General features: G+C 40.3%; 1 protein-coding gene across 1 annotated transcript in view; it reads left to right on the top strand.

Moving 5' to 3' along the window:
• Nucleotides 1-1,949: 1,949 nt before the first annotated feature.
• Nucleotides 1,950-18,058, top strand: part of pld1b (phospholipase D1b) — a 41,994-nt gene continuing 25,885 nt past the window's right edge. The window contains exons 1-12 of the mRNA XM_034108988.2: nt 1,950-2,084; nt 7,789-7,958; nt 8,039-8,202; nt 8,869-9,011; nt 9,118-9,229; nt 9,318-9,383; nt 9,498-9,556; nt 10,107-10,199; nt 10,678-10,830; nt 13,469-13,618; nt 14,374-14,457; nt 16,098-16,179. Coding sequence (XP_033964879.1) covers nt 7,820-7,958; nt 8,039-8,202; nt 8,869-9,011; nt 9,118-9,229; nt 9,318-9,383; nt 9,498-9,556; nt 10,107-10,199; nt 10,678-10,830; nt 13,469-13,618; nt 14,374-14,457; nt 16,098-16,179 — 1,245 coding nt within the window. The 5' untranslated portion in view covers nt 1,950-2,084; nt 7,789-7,819. The remainder of the gene's footprint in view (nt 2,085-7,788; nt 7,959-8,038; nt 8,203-8,868; nt 9,012-9,117; nt 9,230-9,317; nt 9,384-9,497; nt 9,557-10,106; nt 10,200-10,677; nt 10,831-13,468; nt 13,619-14,373; nt 14,458-16,097; nt 16,180-18,058) is intronic.

The following is an 18,058-nucleotide window of genomic DNA, read 5'->3' as shown; positions in this document are numbered from 1 at the left end:
TTCTTTACTGAACAAATGTAGAAATACTATAATCTGCATTTATTACAAGCTTGATCCTGAATGCACGATGTGTGTTTCAGTGCAGTGTTCAGTATTTTCTTCCACCACTTGAATAATGTGCAGAAATCGTATTATCTGTGCTTTGGTGCATGCATTAGACAGAGCTGACCTGTAGGTGGCAGTGTCTCACAATACTTTTACTCTCATAGTTCCAGCTCATGACTTTGATATTTCTTTTGTGCATTTGAGAGAAACCGTTTTTTAGATTTGTCCCCCCATTTGTGTATTTCACTGGCTTATTTAATAAAACGTTAGGATTTAAAAATAAATGTGCTGAATTATTATTATTTAAGTTTAATTGAATTTTAAGTAAAAAATGAGAACAGAAAAACTATAGTAGTAATTATACAAATTATTAACATTGTTAACCTTATTTTCTTTTATTTTTAAAGCAATTTTTTCACTACCATAGTTGAAATGTATGATAATTGTAAACTTTATACAACCTTAATTGCAGCTGAAGTTCACTGATGCTCAAAGCAAAGCAGAGGAAAACGGCTGCCCTTAAAGGTGGAAAAACACGGACAGATTAACCAGGAATAACCATTAAGACTCTCGTTAAGAAAAATGGTGGAGGTGATTAGAACATAATGAGCACATTATTGATCAGGAACAGGAAGTATTCAGTGATTAGAAGAGAGAGCACGTCTGTAAAAAACACATAGTGTACATACACCTTTTTATTAAACCATGTATGCTTCATGTATGAATTTACATTTATCTCATCAACCTTTTTTGGTGTTTTTCTGTTGTTGTCATGCACTTGAACTTCTCCACATTCCTTATTGCCTCACCTTCAGGATTTTATTATTTATTTTCCAGCTCATAAAAACTAACCTTCAAAGTTCTGCAGCACTTAGTGGTTTGGGGTGGATGAACAAAAGACACACGAGGGGTTTATTCAAACAATATTGGGACGTTTTTAGTAATTATTAATTTGAACGGTGCATAAAAGAGTCACTGTAGATGATTTATAGTTTAAAGGCAGGATACTTATTCTCTGTGACACAATTCAAAGAGAAAAGTTAAGCTAGTATTTTAAAGTGTGTGTATGAGGGTGGGTGTCTGAATACCTCTCTGGTATGTCAACATGAGTCACCATCCTTTCTGGCTCTGCCTGTTTCCAAAAACAACATGTATTCAGTATGTGCAGGTTTGTGTCATGAACTCCTGATTTATTTGTGTTTCTTATCATCCATGGAAGAGTCACATTTGAATTTTCTCAATTGACCATATTAACCCAAACATATATAATACAGGGCTCTTGAAAAACATTTGATTACCTGATTATTTTTGTTATATATAATTATAATTCAACAGAGAGAGTAGGGGTATGTATCAGTCTATGGTATGTATACTAGACATTCAGTGTTTCACCATCAATTTTATTTAGTAAAAAAAAAAGAAAGAAATAATTGTGTTATTTTTTATACAAAAATGGGAAACACTTTTTCCAGTTTCAGCTTGTTGGATGTGAGGGTGTGCTGCCCTCTTCGGTCTGTTTCTTGATTTGTAGTTTAGTCTGGTCCTTAAGAAAATATGAATCATGCTTGTTCCTTGATTCATGTCTTCATATTTATTGTTTTGTTTGACAATCAGATGAAAACACCCAAATATTCACCTTTGCTGTCAGAAAAGACTAATAATAGCTTTGAATCCTCGCATTTTAGTCGCTACAGTTTTTTGTTGCCTGAAAAATTAGTTTTTTAGAAGTTTCCCTTTAACACAGACAGATGCTTCAAACAGGAAGTCCCCCCCTTCCTCCTCTCTCATTGGCTCCTGAAGCTGCTCCAGCCAATCAGGTCTCCTCCTTTCTTCTTTGTCCCGCCCTTGCTGAATCTTCCCCTCCTCGGACTGTGTTTCTGCTGCACTCCTCAGTGAGACTCCCTGCCTGTCTGCTGGTCTCTGGAATAGTGTGTGTGTGTCTGTGGATGTGTGTGTGTGAGAGTGTGTTGCACAGTGTGTGTGAGGAGAGTCAGATTGTCAAGATGGAGATGGGCTTTACTCAGCCTCCGCGGGCTCAGGTCAGTGGATGCCTTCACTGTGTGTGTGTGTGTGTGTGTGTGTGTGTGTGTGTGTGTGTGTGTGTGTGTGTGTGTGTGTGTGTGTGTGTGTGTGTGTGTGTGTGTGTGTGTGTGTGTGTGTGTGTGTGTGTGTGGGTGTGTGTGTGTGTGTGTGTGTGTGTGTGTGTGTGTGTGTGTGTGTGTGTGTGTGTGTGTGTGTGTGTGTGTGTGTGTGTGTGTGTGTGTGTGTGTGTGTGTGTGTGTGTGTGTGTGTGTGTGTGTGTGTGTGTGTGTGTGTGTGTGTGTGTGTGTGTGTGTGTGTGTGTGTAAAAAATAAAAGTAAATTCATGCTCCTCCTTCTATTATATAATAGTGTGTTTCAGCCTATTGGTGGTTTCAGGATGGCTTTTTGCGTTAGTGCGGGGTTTGGGTCAAAAATGTTGCTATTAAGGCCTTAATTGGTAATAAAATACAGAAATCAATCTTTCAAAGTTTGAAAAATGATAAGATGTGGAAAATAAGATCTTATGAATCATTTTGTTTCTTTGAATGTACTCTTATATCTCAAGGAAATTGATAACATCATTATTTTTGTTATGATGATGGACCAAAAATTGGTCTAAAATGTTATCCTAATGTCATTCAAAATGTCTTAGATTAATCTGTTAGAACCCTTTTTGATTTAGAATTATTTACTTATAAATATAAAAAAACAATAAATGGCATTACAGGTTACAGAAACCCAATCTTGAGTCTTCAAATAAAAAAGATTTTAAGAGTCCAAGCTATCACAGTCAGATTTATCAAATATCTTTCCCATTAACAAAACATTTTTGATCGAACTTAAAAAAAACGTCAGACTTTAATCCGTAATTATTTGTTTAAGCTCAACATTCTCTGTGTTAAATGTACAAGACCCATTGATTCCTGTTGCTCTGTCTGGGCAATTTTCATAATGCAACATTTTTGTAAAATGCACTGTATGGATAACATTGACTTGGATCGACTGTTTTATCAGAAATATAGAAAATAACAAAAAAAGCCATCACAAGTTGTCAGAGCCAAATTTGACATCTTCAATACGGCTTATTATGATTTCATAGTAAATAAAAAAAAATTAATCACTTGTATTTATTACCTACATTTAGTTATTGGGTGTGTTAAGGCTCACACACCATGTTTATTACTGATAATCTCTTATTCATCATACAGTATTGTTATAAATCTTACATACTTCCTCTGCAGTGTCACCTCTGACGCATTACTCCTTTGTTGTTGTCACTATGATTGGGTGTTTTAGCGTAATATCTGATCTAATTTAAGAAGGAGAAACCATCACATTTCCTATTGTTACCCGTGAAGTGTCATTAAAAACACTAAGGATAATGATTGATACTGAGGACTTGCAGAATGTGTCAGAAAATGGTTTGAAATACTTCATTGTGTGCACCAAAATGACAAGTTTCACAAGTTAAAGAACGAAGGAAGTAAAAAGGATTTTGTGTGTCCACCTGATTGCATGAGGTGTGTGTGAGTGTATGTTTCTGTGTGGGTGTGTGTGTGTGTGTGAGGACTCAGCAGCCTGTCACCTGGCTGGCGAGTGATGCAGTGGGGGGGTGATGGGCCACACTGTACCCAATTAATGTGAGTGCTCACTGGGCATCATGCACACAATCTCATACACTAACTCAGCCTGCATTAATCATATTTCCAAGGTAAATTATGGACATTACATTTCCTCGTTGTTTTAGTCATGTAGGTTACATTTGGGTCGTTCTCAGATAATATCCTCAAATAGAAAGGATTTAACCTGACAGCTTAATGAATCTTTATTTTTATATTTTATATTCACTTAAAGGTATGGTAGGTAAGAATGGAGAAACCAGCTCGAGCGCGCTAGAACTGGAGTACGCAGCTGGAAAAAATCTGCCCCTTCCTTCAGACTTCCTTACAGAGTCCCTCCTCCAACACACACGAACGCGCACATGACCAATGAGGGCACGAGATAAGTTTGTGCACGAGATGGAAGGCTGACAGGCAGGTAGACCAATCATTTTAGCCTGGCCGGCTCAAATGATTGGTCGTGCTTTTTACAGCGCCACGGCTTCCACAGATGAAATTTAGAGCATTCCATGGAATATAACAAAAAGTGTTTCTGAAGTGAATGACCTACCCCACCTTTAATGTAACTATGACTGGGCAATATTGAGAAAATCAACATTTTTGATTGAATACCTTGATATTAATATTGTGACAATATTGTAGGTTTAACCATTGATGCTTTCAAAGAATATAAAAATAAAATGTGATAATTAATCCTTATCTATAAGGTAAACAATGCAGGTTTTATTAGTTTATGTGGAAGGAAGTAGAGACAACATGCTTTTTAGCATTCAAGGACACAGACTCTTGGCATACAAATATAAAAAAAATTCTAATTTAATTCAAATGTGGGGAAGAAGTAAAGTGCCTGTTATTTTATTGCCGATAACAACATTCTCCCACAGACAAAAGACTGTATAATTACAGAGCTGCAGTAAATGTAACTGAAGCTGTGCTGCTTTACATGAGCAGGGAATATGAGAAGTGTTTTTTGCCAGCCCTCCTCCAGCTGCTTTATTTTAATCTTTATAAAAATCAGTTTATTCAGGTTCTGCTGGCTTACATTTATTTTTAAACTCACTGCACCACTGGTTCACCGGGATCTTTTGCCAGGCGTCTGCAGACACACCTACGATGCACTCTCACACAAAAATGTTTCTACCACACAGTCTTAAAACAACAGCCACACACTGTGTGTGTGTGTGTGTGTGTGTGTGTGTGTGTGTGTGTGTGTGTGTGTGTGTGTGTGTGTGTGTGTGTGTGTGTGTGTGTGTGTGTGTGTGTGTGTGTGTGGTGTGTGTGTGTGTGTGTGTGTGTGTGTGTGTGTGTGTGTGTGTGTGTGTGTGTGTGTGTGTGTGTGTGTGTGTGTGTGTGTGTGTGTGTGTGTGTGTGTGTGTGTGTGTGTGTGTGTGTGTGTGTGTGTGTGTGTGTGTGTGTGTGTGTGTGTGTGTGTGTGTGTGTGTGTGTGTGTGCGTCCGTCCAAATGTTTCTGCTGCCTTTATTGTATAACAGTAAATGTTGCTGCATTTGCATCGAATTTGCTTAAATACCCAATGAGAAACAAATATATATATCTATACTGTAAAATAGTTATAAATAAGGCTTGGGACCTGCACAATTTATTTTCCAATGTGATCTTGCCTAATCTGGCCTCTAAAAGGGGTACGTATCAAATAATAGTTATGACTTGTCATCAATTAAAAGAAGTACATTTAATAAGAACAATGATGGGGGGGGGAAAAGTGTTTTAATGATGGGGGTGTTTTAATGATGGGGGGAAACATTAAAGGGACACTTTTTTCCACAGTCCGACGAGAGAAACATGAATCGGTACAAACAGAAGGAGACACTTGGCTGTTTTTTGTTTTTTTTTTACATTTCATTCCAGCCTATTTGAGCCAATTCTGCATTCTCAGCTCGACGCTTTTTAAAGAAGCACGTGGGGGTTCAACGCCTTGCTCAAGGGCACTTTTACAGGCCTGGTGGGGATCAGAGCTGTTGATTTCATTCCCGCTCTGGTTGCTTTTGGTGTCTTTGTGAAAGCAGACAGACCACAGTGAAACCGCAGCTTAACTCTCCGCAGAACCAAAACAGTAATAGTTTTTTTTACTGAGTCATCATACAAAGAGAGGTTTACTGACTTATGCCCAAACCCAATTTGGATGTTTGGATCTGGCTGTAACGACAAATGGTGGCTGGATGTAGGGAGCCGGGGGAGAAAGATGGAGAGCATTAAAAGAAAGTATTGGATGATGGATGAGGAACTTGGTTTTTGCATTAGTGATGGATCCAGTGCAGAAGCAGCGCTTATTATTCAGTTCCTGCAGATGCTCCAGCCGTAGAAGAGCAAGTAGAAGAGTGTCTGGGTTATGTATATCGTCCTTCAAATTGAGGAAGATTTTGGTTTAACACTTTCTCCTCCACCCAGTGGCGGTTCTAGACCAATTTGACTGAGGGGGGCACAATAAATGCAGGACGAAAAAGAGAACTAGACTGTATGAAGTAATTGCGCATAAGAAAACAATGCAATACAGTTTTTGGTATTTGTTTCAGTACACTTATTTATTTCAGATAGATCTTATAGTTATTACTGTTAGCTTCAGCTTAAGTTATAGTGCAATGTTTGCACTAACACCATATTTATATAAAAATAAAGGCAATGAACAGTTACATCTCTACTTTACATAAGGGTGTCTGCACAATCTCACATTACAGCAACAAAATCCTGCGGTACCAGAAAATATACATTTAAAAAAAAAAAAAAAAAAAACATTGTTAGGGGGGCCACAGGGAGGTCAGTGTTAGGGGGGCACTGGCCCCCCCTAGAACCGCCCCTGCCTCCACCTTACTTATTTAATACTTGTATTTAAATGTTCTAACATAGAACAGGTGAGAACATGGACAACACAGCACTATCAGTGAATATTCAAGATAAGAAATTAAAATAAATGCATGTAAAAGAGGTTATACAAGAAATAAGACATTCCTAGATGTTTATTACAATCCCCTTTTATTTTCCCACCTTCTCCTTTTGGAGTCATGTTAATACGAAAAGCAACAGAGTGGCGATTCCTCTGCATTTTAAAATTATTTTTTACTTGCAGCCATAATGATCCTCAAAAGGTATATATTGCTTTTTGAGACCTTCAAGTTTTATTTATATACCACATTTATTAACGATTTTTGGTCGAGCCAAAGTGCTGTACATATAATAAAAATAGCCTACAGTAGAGACACTTTACAGCAAATACAACAGCACAGATGGTTCAGAATATCAGTATGAGAAAAACGACACCCTCTATCCTTAGACCCTCTGTCCTTAGACCCTCTGTCCTTAGACCCTCACATCGTACAAGGAAAAACTTCCAGAGAAAACCCACAGTTTAAGGGGAAAAAATGGGAGAAACCTCAGGGAGAGCAACAGAGGAGGGATCCCTCTCCCAGGACGGACAGACGTGCAATAGATGCCGTGTGTAAATCGAAGAGATAATACATTTTACAGCATATAGACCAAATGTTAGGAAATGCATGTGTCTGTAATAAGAAGATGAATCCACGAGGATGTCAGCTACAATCCTGTGGAAGCCATCAGGGAAGCAGCATGACGAGACCCAAGGCAGGACCGCAGAGACAGGTTCAGCCACGACCCGAAGTCCACGACTTAATCCAGAACTCAGGATAGAGGATCCAAGACACAGGACTACAGCAAGAGGATCAGCCTCGACTCCGGATCCCGGCGTAGATATCGATACAAAACAAGAAAAAAGATTTGGCTGGGTTAATCGGAACAAGAGAATACACAGACACAGACGGAGAGGGAAAAGGTCATTGGATAAAAGTTATTCTTGATAACCCTCTAGAAAGATCTTATGAACTTCCCCACTCAATCTATCAAGACCCGAGCAGTTCTATTAGATATAGGATAAGAAACAGAGATAGGGATCTGTCAAAGGTAAAAAAGGTAAAATCCAAGTCAGATTTCAGGTGATTTAAATTGCCCACCAGCCGATCCCAGCTTCCTCTTTATTATAATTTACCAATAATGCCTGTTTTTTCTTTCATTGTAAGCATCAATAAGTATGCAAGTTGTTATTGAGGGTCTCCTCCCTACCTGTCTCTCCAGGTGAGCCCGGGGCTCCACACTGAGTGCTAACATGCTGCGTCAGTCCGAGCCGACCAGCAGCACCCTGCAGCTGGTGGCCAACGACATGACGGGCATCATGGATAAGCTGGACGACCGCGAGCTGGACCTGGAGGATGGAGAGTACGACACCACGGACTCTCACCTCTCAGGTCAGTGTGTTTTCTCAGCGTGGCGTTCACCTACCATCATGTCTTTGTCTGGTTTTATATCAGCTGGTGTGTTTCTGCAGCCGAGCGTCTTCCTTTCAAGGCGATCTACCACATGGTGGCCTTCAAAGAGTCTGAGGCCAACGTCTTCCTGTCGTCTCCGATCACCGCTAAGATCCTGGAGGTGGAGCGCTTCACCTCGGCTCAGGACCGCTTCAACGTCACCGCGCAGAGGAGCGTCAACAAGGTGCACACACACCTTCTAAACAACTCCCTCTGTACAGTCTTTTTTCGTCTTCAATTCCTCACAAACTGGTTTTGAATCGCAAGGTTTTTTTGTTGCTCAGGGTTTTTTTATCTGCAAGATGCTCAATGGTATAATGGCAACCACATTTCGTCTTCAGTTTTTGGCAGGGTTTTTTTGTTGTTGTCCAGGCTTGATTTATTTGAACAGTTAAACATAATTATTAACATTTAAAACTAATTGAGAACATGTTTGAGTACTGTACTTCAATACAACTGTTAGGTACTTGGTTGTTACTTGAGTACTTCCATTTTCTACTACATCTGCTGCTTTATATGACAGGACGTGAACTTTTCCTGAACCTCCTGAACATATCAATGCAGCTATGTTGACACTATTCAAAGTTGACTCATTCGAGAGTTACATGGTTCTCACAGGACAGCAAAAAAGCTACAAACATATGATGCTCTTATAGAATATGATACATTTATAATTTTCTTCAAGCAGTAAAAAAAGACTCTCCTTAATTAAAGCTGCAAATAGAGTTTGTAAAGTTGCTAAAACTAGCAAAGTTGCTAGCAATTATCAACATCCTTTGGTTCGTTTTTCAAATCTTGTCAAAACGAGGTAACCTCTTTAAAATGTATTAAATGTGTCTGTGTTGATCAGTCGCTGCCGGCGGTGTTTAAGATTGAGATGAAGCACGGGGACTTCACGTGGCTGGTGAAGAGGAAGGAGAAACACTTCATGGATCTGCACAGAGAGCTGCGGACGTACAAAACCTTCATGAGGCTGCCGCTGCCCAAACGCAGGTCTGCCTTCTCCCCTTCTGGAATAACGCAAGTTTATGTGTAGAACTCATCTTTGGTTCTTTCTTCGAAATTGTTTTGTTCTGGTATTTAAAATGTTTCTCTGCAGCCACACGGTGAAGAGGCAGGCGGTCACAAGGAGCGAGGGGGGGCAGATGCCGAACCTCCCCCGAGTGGGAGGAGACGATCTGGAGAGGGAGGACCAGGTCTCCAGCCGAAGGGTACGCCCTCCACCTGAGACACTACTGTCAATCAAAGTCGCTCCTGAATACTTTATTATCTTGCTGAAGTCTCTGTTATGCGTTGCAGAAACAATTGGAAGATTACTTGAATAATCTGCTAAAGAAGCCGATGTACAGGAACTACCACGCAACGGTAAGGAGCATTTGGAGTTAGAAAAAGGGTTCTTTTATCTTGATAAATTACAAAATAGTTTGGGAAAATATGTTGATGAATGTTGTAATAGAAACAGTTATTTATTTATTTCAGATGGAGTTCATTGACGTCAGCCAGTTGTCCTTCATCCATGATCTGGGACCAAAAGGCTTGTAAGAACAACACCATCAAAAATGTTAATAAATAACTTTTGGTATTTAATTCTTGAACCTCAAAAACGACTTAGTCCTGCTGTTTCGGACAGAACTTTTTACTTAATACTAGTTTAATGTGACTGGTTTCGAGAAAATTGTAATATATGTTTCTGAAACATTTATTTATAGAAAATAATCAGAAAAAGCGTCTCTGAGTACTTAGAAAAGTGTCCTATCAATTAAATGTATTATTACTATTATTTGTTAAATTTGTCCTGTTCTCATGCAGGAACTTTGCTTGCTTTGTTTTGTACATACAATAAATAAAATAAAGATACAGGAAAAATAGTGCAATAGTTAAGAAACATACTAATAACAAAAATAACTAGGTAAATATAAAAAAATAATAAAAACAATTGCAGATTTCCTTCAACTCAAATGTGGATATCAATCAAAACCGTTTTATTAAGCATTTACCAACCAATGCTAGAATACCGTGAACTGCGATATCTAAAGCCTTATATGGTGCTTTGTTTTCTACACATTTAGAGTTTGTTTTATCTTTCAGAGAAGGAATGGTGCTGAAGAGATCTGGCGGACATCGGATCCCCGGGCTGAACTGCTGCGGGCGCAGCCGGATTTGTTACCGCTGGTCCAAACGGTCAGGACACAGTTCATGATATCTTTCTAATACTCAGACCTGCCTTTTGATATTATAGAGAAACTTCCAGGTTCAACTGTGATTAGAATTTATAACGGAAATGTTGGTTCTGCTCACATTCATCTCCATTTCCATATGATTAGTTGTTTGTGTTTATGCTGATTGTCGATGTGAAGATAATTTCTTTATGTAAACTGCTTGAAAATATTTATGATATTTCAACCTTTCTACAAATGTTGTAAAATCCTTTAAAACAAAAATAAATGGGTTTTAAAATGACCGTGTATCTTTTATTTATGTATTGTTGTGCAATGCCTGGATTACCTTCTGCCTTTGCAAAATCCAAATCTAGCATCAATGAAATTACATCTATCCATTTATCTATACGATGTCTAACTTTGTTCTGCCTGTGTGCAGCACTTGAAATATATAATAGTAAAGTGTATATCATTATAAATCTGAATTTGTTTGTGTGCAGCTGGCTGGTGGTGAAGGACTCGTGTCTGCTCTACATGAAGCCGGAGTCGGGGGCCGTCTCCTTCGTGATGCTGTTCGATAAAGAGTTCAGCATCAAGATGGACTCCAAAGACACGGAGACCAAACACGGAATCCGCATCGACAGTCTCTCCAGGTCTGTGAAACATTTACTTTATTATATCTGGTACTTTAAGTCACTTTTATTTACAAATCTAAATGTAATATAAATATATAATATATAAATGAATAGCTCTTTATCGAACTCCAGGAAATGGCTTCCGACACATTTGTTTTGAAAAGTTACTTTAATCTTTCCTTAATTTCTTTCCTTAATTTATCCAAATTTATCCAAAGCCTGTGACACGGTTTTCCCCCATCATCCAAACCCATCAATTTGAGTAAATATTGTCCCCTTGAAAACCGTTACGGAACTGATTTTGTATATTTGTACTTTGATAACCATTAATCTGCCCTTCAATGTTGACAATTTTCTGGATCTTCTCGCGGATTCTTCAAGTCCCGCCAAATGATGGGTGACGTCATTGCGGGCACAGCGCTCCAGCTGCACCGTCCGGATCCCAGCTTCTGCATGTAAACGCACGATGGTGCACACAGCAGCAAGCTCAGACAGCGATGACAGTTTAATTTTGAACTTGTCTGAGAGCTCATATGAGGCTGAAGGATCTGTTTATGTTGTATCTGTTAGAAGTTTAGGAATGAGGTGCGTCAATATGGGCGATCATAGGTCATGTATAGCCAGTGGTGGAATGGGACTAAAAATCATCCCGGGACTCTCGACCGGCCCACTTCGGTACCGCTAGTAAATTGTCAACGGGGGGAGTGGGGGATGTCAGGGGTGGCGGGTGCTGTAGATAGTAAATGTAAATATGTAAATATTTGTGTCACTGCATCCTGGTAAAATACAAAAATATAATGTATAATGTCTGTGTCTTTGACCTCAGCACTGCTAGCCACCTGTGCTCTGTACTACGAAGCCAGTTCAACAGACCCTGGATATGTTTGAGTAACAAACAAACTAACAACAACAAACTAACAAACGAGATCTCGCTAAGCGGTACTACGACGCTGGTTATCAACTTGGTAAATCAAGCCAGGGTTTCTCTCTCCAGCTGAGAGCGCGTTCACGTCTAAGACACGAGTGGATCTGACTTTAATTACATTTGTCTCGAGTGTTTCGTCAACATAATGTGTTGCTTAAAATAATACTTCTGCATCCAGTATGTGACACTGTGAGTGTTGCACGGCCAGATGAGGCTGGAGAAGCTGACTCAGATAAGGAAATGTATGATATATTATATGATCGATGATCTGATTGATGATGTAATATGAATGATAAGTGCGACACGTCGGCGTCTTCTCTGCATACGGCAGTTTAAACTGTATTTCCTTTATCCTGTAATATGACTTGAGAGATTTAAACTCCGCACACTGAGTTGATCTCTTTTCTATAGACGCCGGAGGCGGGCAGCGTCAGGTAAAAGAAGTTATTTAGCCTTCCCAAACCTGAGCCTCACGCGCCGCCTATGGGGGATGTGCTAGTTACTTATCCGACCGGCCCACTTCGGTACCGGCCCATCGGGATTCGTCCCGATGGCCAGTCCGCCACTGCACCCACAGTCCGCCACTGCACCCAGCCCACGTAAACTGTCAACGGGGGGAGCCTCGCTGCGGGGAAACGGTGGACCTCGTGTCCCGATCGGAGTGGGAATAATAATCCGTGCATTTTATCCATTAATTTCCCCTACATTGTGGTAAAAAAAACACACGTTTAATCCATGTTGGTGTACTACAACTACAAAAAGCATCGGTTTGTTTTCTCATCATGAAATGCAGACCGGCTCAAACAAACGATTTTTAATCATCATTCTCACGATCATTTAATGTATCATATGTTCCCCGAATTGACATGAAAGCACTAATAAATGTAGTTTCATCCACTTGAGTTTACAACTACAAAAATAATCGATTTGTTTTTATATCACATCCTATGGGAGGAAATTCAGCAGCTCTCACTCCCGATTTTTAATCCTAATGTAATCATCATCTTCACCACGATCATCTATGTTTATGTCGCCGAATTGACATGAAAGCACTCACAAATATGAATATACTGTAGTCAACTTCATTAAAACGTTATTAACGTGCCTAATCTCAGTAATTCACCATTTCTACGCATGACAACACACTTTGTCCGTGTTTGGCTCTCGAAGCGTTCCCGCATTGCCGTCACTTCCGGCTTCCCCCAAAACTTCAAAATGAGTCGAAGGAATTTCCCGCGATGTTCGAAATTATTGATATTTAACGGAACGGTATCGCTTTTTCTTTTTTAAACTGACGGTTCGAGATGACTAGTAGCCCAATATTTCATTGCACAACAGTTGTTGGGATGCTGTCACAGGCTCTTTAAGTGCTTGCCAAAAAGTATTTTAAATTCTAAAACTAAATAGAACACACCATAGATAACCTTTCAAGGGAATTGTATTTATTTTCTAGGGTCTGTAAATCAACTTCTAAAGAAAGCCGTTAAGGAATACAATAATATTGATTTGCTCAATCTTAACCCGATAATTTCGTATGACCAGAAAAACGACACAAAATGAAATCTATATTAACTTTTTCTTTGTCCAAAGAACTACATTAACAATCATAATTTTTTTATAGCAACAGAGAACATAGCTCATTTGTGTTAATAGTGACTAAGGAACAACTCTTTTGCACAAATGCTAATGTGGCTTTATCAAAATATTAGAATTATAAATGTGTGTGTTCAGATCTTTGGTGTTGAAGTGCAGCAGCTACAGACACGCCCGCTGGTGGGGTCAGGCCATCGAGGCCTTCGTTAAGAAACACGGCGCCGCCTTCCTCACCGACCACCGCTTCGGATCCTTCGCCAGAGAAGAAGTAAACATCCTGGCTAAATGGTAACCACGGCAACTGTCACACTGTATCTCTTTGATAATGTGTTTTGATGTAAATGAGGAAAGCACCTGTTGTCTATGTTTTGATGTTGTGGGATTTAAGGTTGTTTACACACCCATTTTGAGATTTTGGGTTAGATTAGCCTAGATCAGAATCTAGATTTTATGTGAAAAATCAGGTCACCTTTTGTTCGGTAAATTGACGCTAATTAGAGCCAAGCATCGCAGCCAGATGTTGGTATAGTCTAGACGAGTCCTGGTTTAGTTGGCAGTGGGTGTGTGTTTGTGTTTGTGTGTGTGTGTGTTTTTCGCTGGAGTAACCCGACACAAAGAGAGGGAAAGTGAGCCTCACCGGCTCATCACCTGTCTCCCTGCTGGGCAACACTATACAGTCTGTGAGACTGTGAGTGTGTAAGTGTGTGAGCTCCACCATTAAAAAGCATACTGAAAGGAAAGTAGATGGACAGATACAAAATGGAGAGGTGGCAGACGTATGACACCAAACTAGGGTCATTATTGATAATTTTATCTGGTGACATTTTGAAAAATGATTTCACCTCCTGCTGTTTTATATCACAGTTTGTGTGCAGGTGCTAAAGAGTGCATGCATCTATCAGAATGTGCAAATTTAAAAGAAAATTAGGTATTTAAAGTTTGTGACGTTGTATTTGCTTTTGTTTTTCTTGCTGTCAAAGGTGTGTGGCTCAAAATGTGGATATGTGTGCACGTGTAAATGTTTGTGTATGTGTCCTCTACAGGTATGTGAACGGAAAATCATACATGGAGGATGTTGCAGATGCTCTTGAAGAAGCCAAAGAGGAAATATTCATCACAGACTGGTGGTGTGTGTGTGTGTGTGTGTGTGTGTGTGTGTGTGTGTGTGTGTGTGTGTGTGTGTGTGTGTGTGTGTGTGTGTGTGTGTGTGTGTGTGTGTGTGTGTGTGTGTGTGTGTGTGTGTGTGTGTGTGTGTGTGTGTGTGTGTGTGTGTGTGTGTGTGTGTGTGTGTGTGTGTGTGTGTGTGTGTGTGTGTGTGTGTGTGTGTGTGTGTGTGTGTGTGTGTGTGTGTGTGTGTGTGTGTGTGTGTGTGTGTGTGTGTGTGTCTCACAGTCTCAGGGTGCAGTGAGTGCACTTGGCGGTCACCTCTTGTGGAGGTCTTCTGGTCAAACAGATCAGTTACCGTCTGAGGCTCAGACTTCTGTTATCCTAGTTGACACACACACAGACACACAAATGCTGAACACACACACGTACATACATTTAAATACTACATGCAAAGTGTGAGTATTTTTAAATGATTGTGAAAAACAATTATTTAAAATCAAGCTCTTGCAATCAGATTAACTTAAAGTAAATGTTTATTCAAATTGTTAGAATTAAACTGGACTTCAGTGTCCAAAACAGAAAAGCAGAGTTTTGCTGTTGGATAAAAGCTATTATAAAGTATTATAAACTGTGAATGTAAGTGAGCACAGTGTTTGATCAATCAAATGTACTGTGGCTGCAGTCGAATAGTCCAAAAATCAGCCCCTATCGTCTATCCCAATCGTCTTTTCCTTGACCTCGGTGTGAAACGTCACGGGGTTAAGGAACAGTGGATAGGAGAATTCAGAAGGATTTAGGAGAAGAATCCGACTGCACTTTCACGATCCGACGTATTTATGATGCGCCAGCGGACGTTATAAATATGCGTCTGCTGCTGTGGGGAAACTACAGTTTTCTATACAGCGGAGTGAGCGGACTACATGGATGTATAATTAGAACGGCAGACGCATCTAGAGACTTTGCACCGTGCTCTGATGGTGTTGTTTTATGCTTTATGAATGTGGACAACAGAGAAACATAAATTCTTCATGAACGAGGTTGTAACGTTTATATTTCTATTTTTGATTATAATACTGATGAACGTTCAAAACAAAGCACTTTGGCAACTTACCACATACGTTTTAAAATGCTTAATAAGCGCCGTAACTTTCATGATATCATAATCGGTTGTTTCCGTGAACGGCCGAATATCCCCCTGCGTTAAATGCTGCGGCCGCAAGGCATTGTGGGGCAGCATTTTTTTCTCATTTTCTTTCGTAAAGGGAGGTCCAGTGGTTCCTAAGCTAAAGGAGGTTATAAACCTCCTTTCCTATCATCTCTAGAGAATTCGAACGGCTCTTATCATGGCTGCCACTGAAGTACTTCCGGCTCCTTTCACTCCGTTAGGAAGGTTCCTAAGAGAAACTGACAATTCGACTGCAGCCTGTGTCTCATTTCTTGTTGTCATTATTTAATGATGAGACTTTATAATCTAATTTTCACATAGTGAGAACTCTGAAGGTCACCCTAAATGATTTGTTTCCACAATCAATGTAATACAATCCCTGTGATATTAACAGATTTTTTCAAACCTGCCAGCAGCTGTTGACCTTTAGAAATATTGCAAGTGAGTGGAAATAAAGTCTGAATTTATATGAATACAGAGTGCGTTTTTCTACAGGTTGAGTCCAGAGATCTTCCTGAAGAGGCCGGTTGTGGAGGGAAACCGCTGGCGTCTGGACAGCATCCTGAAACGCAAAGCGGTGAGCAACAAACTTCATCTTCCTGTCCCCGAACCAAAGAACACCTCACAAAACTTAATTAGAATCCAGGATACCCCAAACATTTTTTAATATACGAATATTGGTAAGTCCCATTTCTGATCACTCATTAATATCCTTTACTGTCACCTTAACACTGTCCAAACCAAATCTGTCACGTGTTTATTTCCTTCCGCAACATCAAGGATATTAATTTAACTACACTCTCCAGTGGCATTGACAACCTCCCTAACATAAATTGTTCATCCCCGCCTGTTGAACTGGTTTCTCATTACAATAACAATCTTCATAAACTGCTCATACCCTGGCTCCTTTAAAAACCTGGTCTGTTCCTTCACCCATTCTGCTCCTTGGTTTACACCTGAACTACGCCAACTCAAAACAAAAGGCCGTCGATTAGAACGCCTCTGCAAAAATACTGGACTTGTCGTTCACAAAGAGATGTACAATAACCACATTCTCCACTACAAGGACATTCTCTTTACAGCCAAATCATCATACTACGCAGTTCTCATCAGCTCTGGCGAAGGGAACACAAGGGTCCTGTTCTCTACAGTGAAGAACATTCTACGACCACCGGACTCTCCTGCACCTCATCAGTATTCAACTGCCTACTGTAACTCCCTCATGTCATTTTTTAATGACAAAAATAGAACACATTCACCAGCAACTAACTCCTAACACCACCTGCAGTATATCTCTCTCCCTGTTTTCCCCAACCATCTCTCTCATTCTCTTTCAAGTTTCACACTTCCCTCTGCTGTTGTAATATCTGACCTCATCAGTAAATCCAAGCCATCTACCTGTCAGTTAGACCCTCTTTCCTACCCCCTGGTAAAAGCCTGTCTACCTTCATTATCCTCCCTTATAAACAGTCATCATACACTCCTCCTCACCTCTGGTCTTGTTCCCTCACTTTTCAATCAGCCGCCATCACGCCCATACTGAAGAAAACCTGGTGGCAGACCCCAACAATTTTAATAACTACCGTCCCATATCTAACCTACCATTTCTCTCAAAAATCCTGGAAAAAACTGTTGCATCCCAAATCCATATCCACTTGTCTGACAATAACCTGTACGAACAATTTCAATCTGGTTTCCGCCCCCATCACAGCACAGAAACGGCACTGGTGAAAATCACTAACGACCTCCTCATGGCAGCTGACTCCGGACTATTAACTATCCTCATCCTCCTTGATCTTAGTGCAGCTTTTGACACCATTTCCCACAGCATCCTCATTGACAGACTGACCTCCATCGGGATCACTGACACACTCCTCCTCTGGTTTAAATCATATCTCTCTGGCCGCACTCAGTTCATCCAACTCAAAACCTTCAAATCACAGCCACTTCCAGTCACGACCGGTGTTCACCAGGGCTCTGTCCTGGGGCCTCTTCTTTTTATCATCTATTTACTTCCTCTTGGCAATATCTTCCGTAAACACATCCACTTTATTGCTGATGACACCCAGCTCTACTTGTCCTCCAAACCAACCGCCATCCTCCCTCCATCCTCCCTGTCTGACTGCTTACAGGACATCAAATCCTGGTTCTCCTCTAACTTTCTCAAACTCAACGACAGTAAAACCGAGGTTCTCCTCATTGGCACACAAATCCACCCTAACCAAACCTGACAGTTTCTCCATTACTATAGACAACTCTTCAGTCTCCCCCTCCCCGTCAGGTTAAGAGTCTGGGTGTCATCCTCGACGGCACACTTTCATTCAAATCTCACATCAGTAATATCACTCGGTCTGCCTATTTCCATCTACGCAACATCAACCGCCTCCGCCCGTCCCTTAACCCTAAGACCACCGCCATTCTTGTTCACACCCTGGTCACTTCCCGCATCGACTACT

The sequence above is a fragment of the Pseudochaenichthys georgianus genome, chromosome 20 (assembly GCF_902827115.2).
Source record: "Pseudochaenichthys georgianus chromosome 20, fPseGeo1.2, whole genome shotgun sequence".
NCBI lineage: Eukaryota > Metazoa > Chordata > Actinopteri > Perciformes > Channichthyidae > Pseudochaenichthys > Pseudochaenichthys georgianus.
The sequence above is the reverse complement of the archived record's forward strand: the minus strand, read 5'-3'. Positions and strand labels throughout refer to the sequence as shown.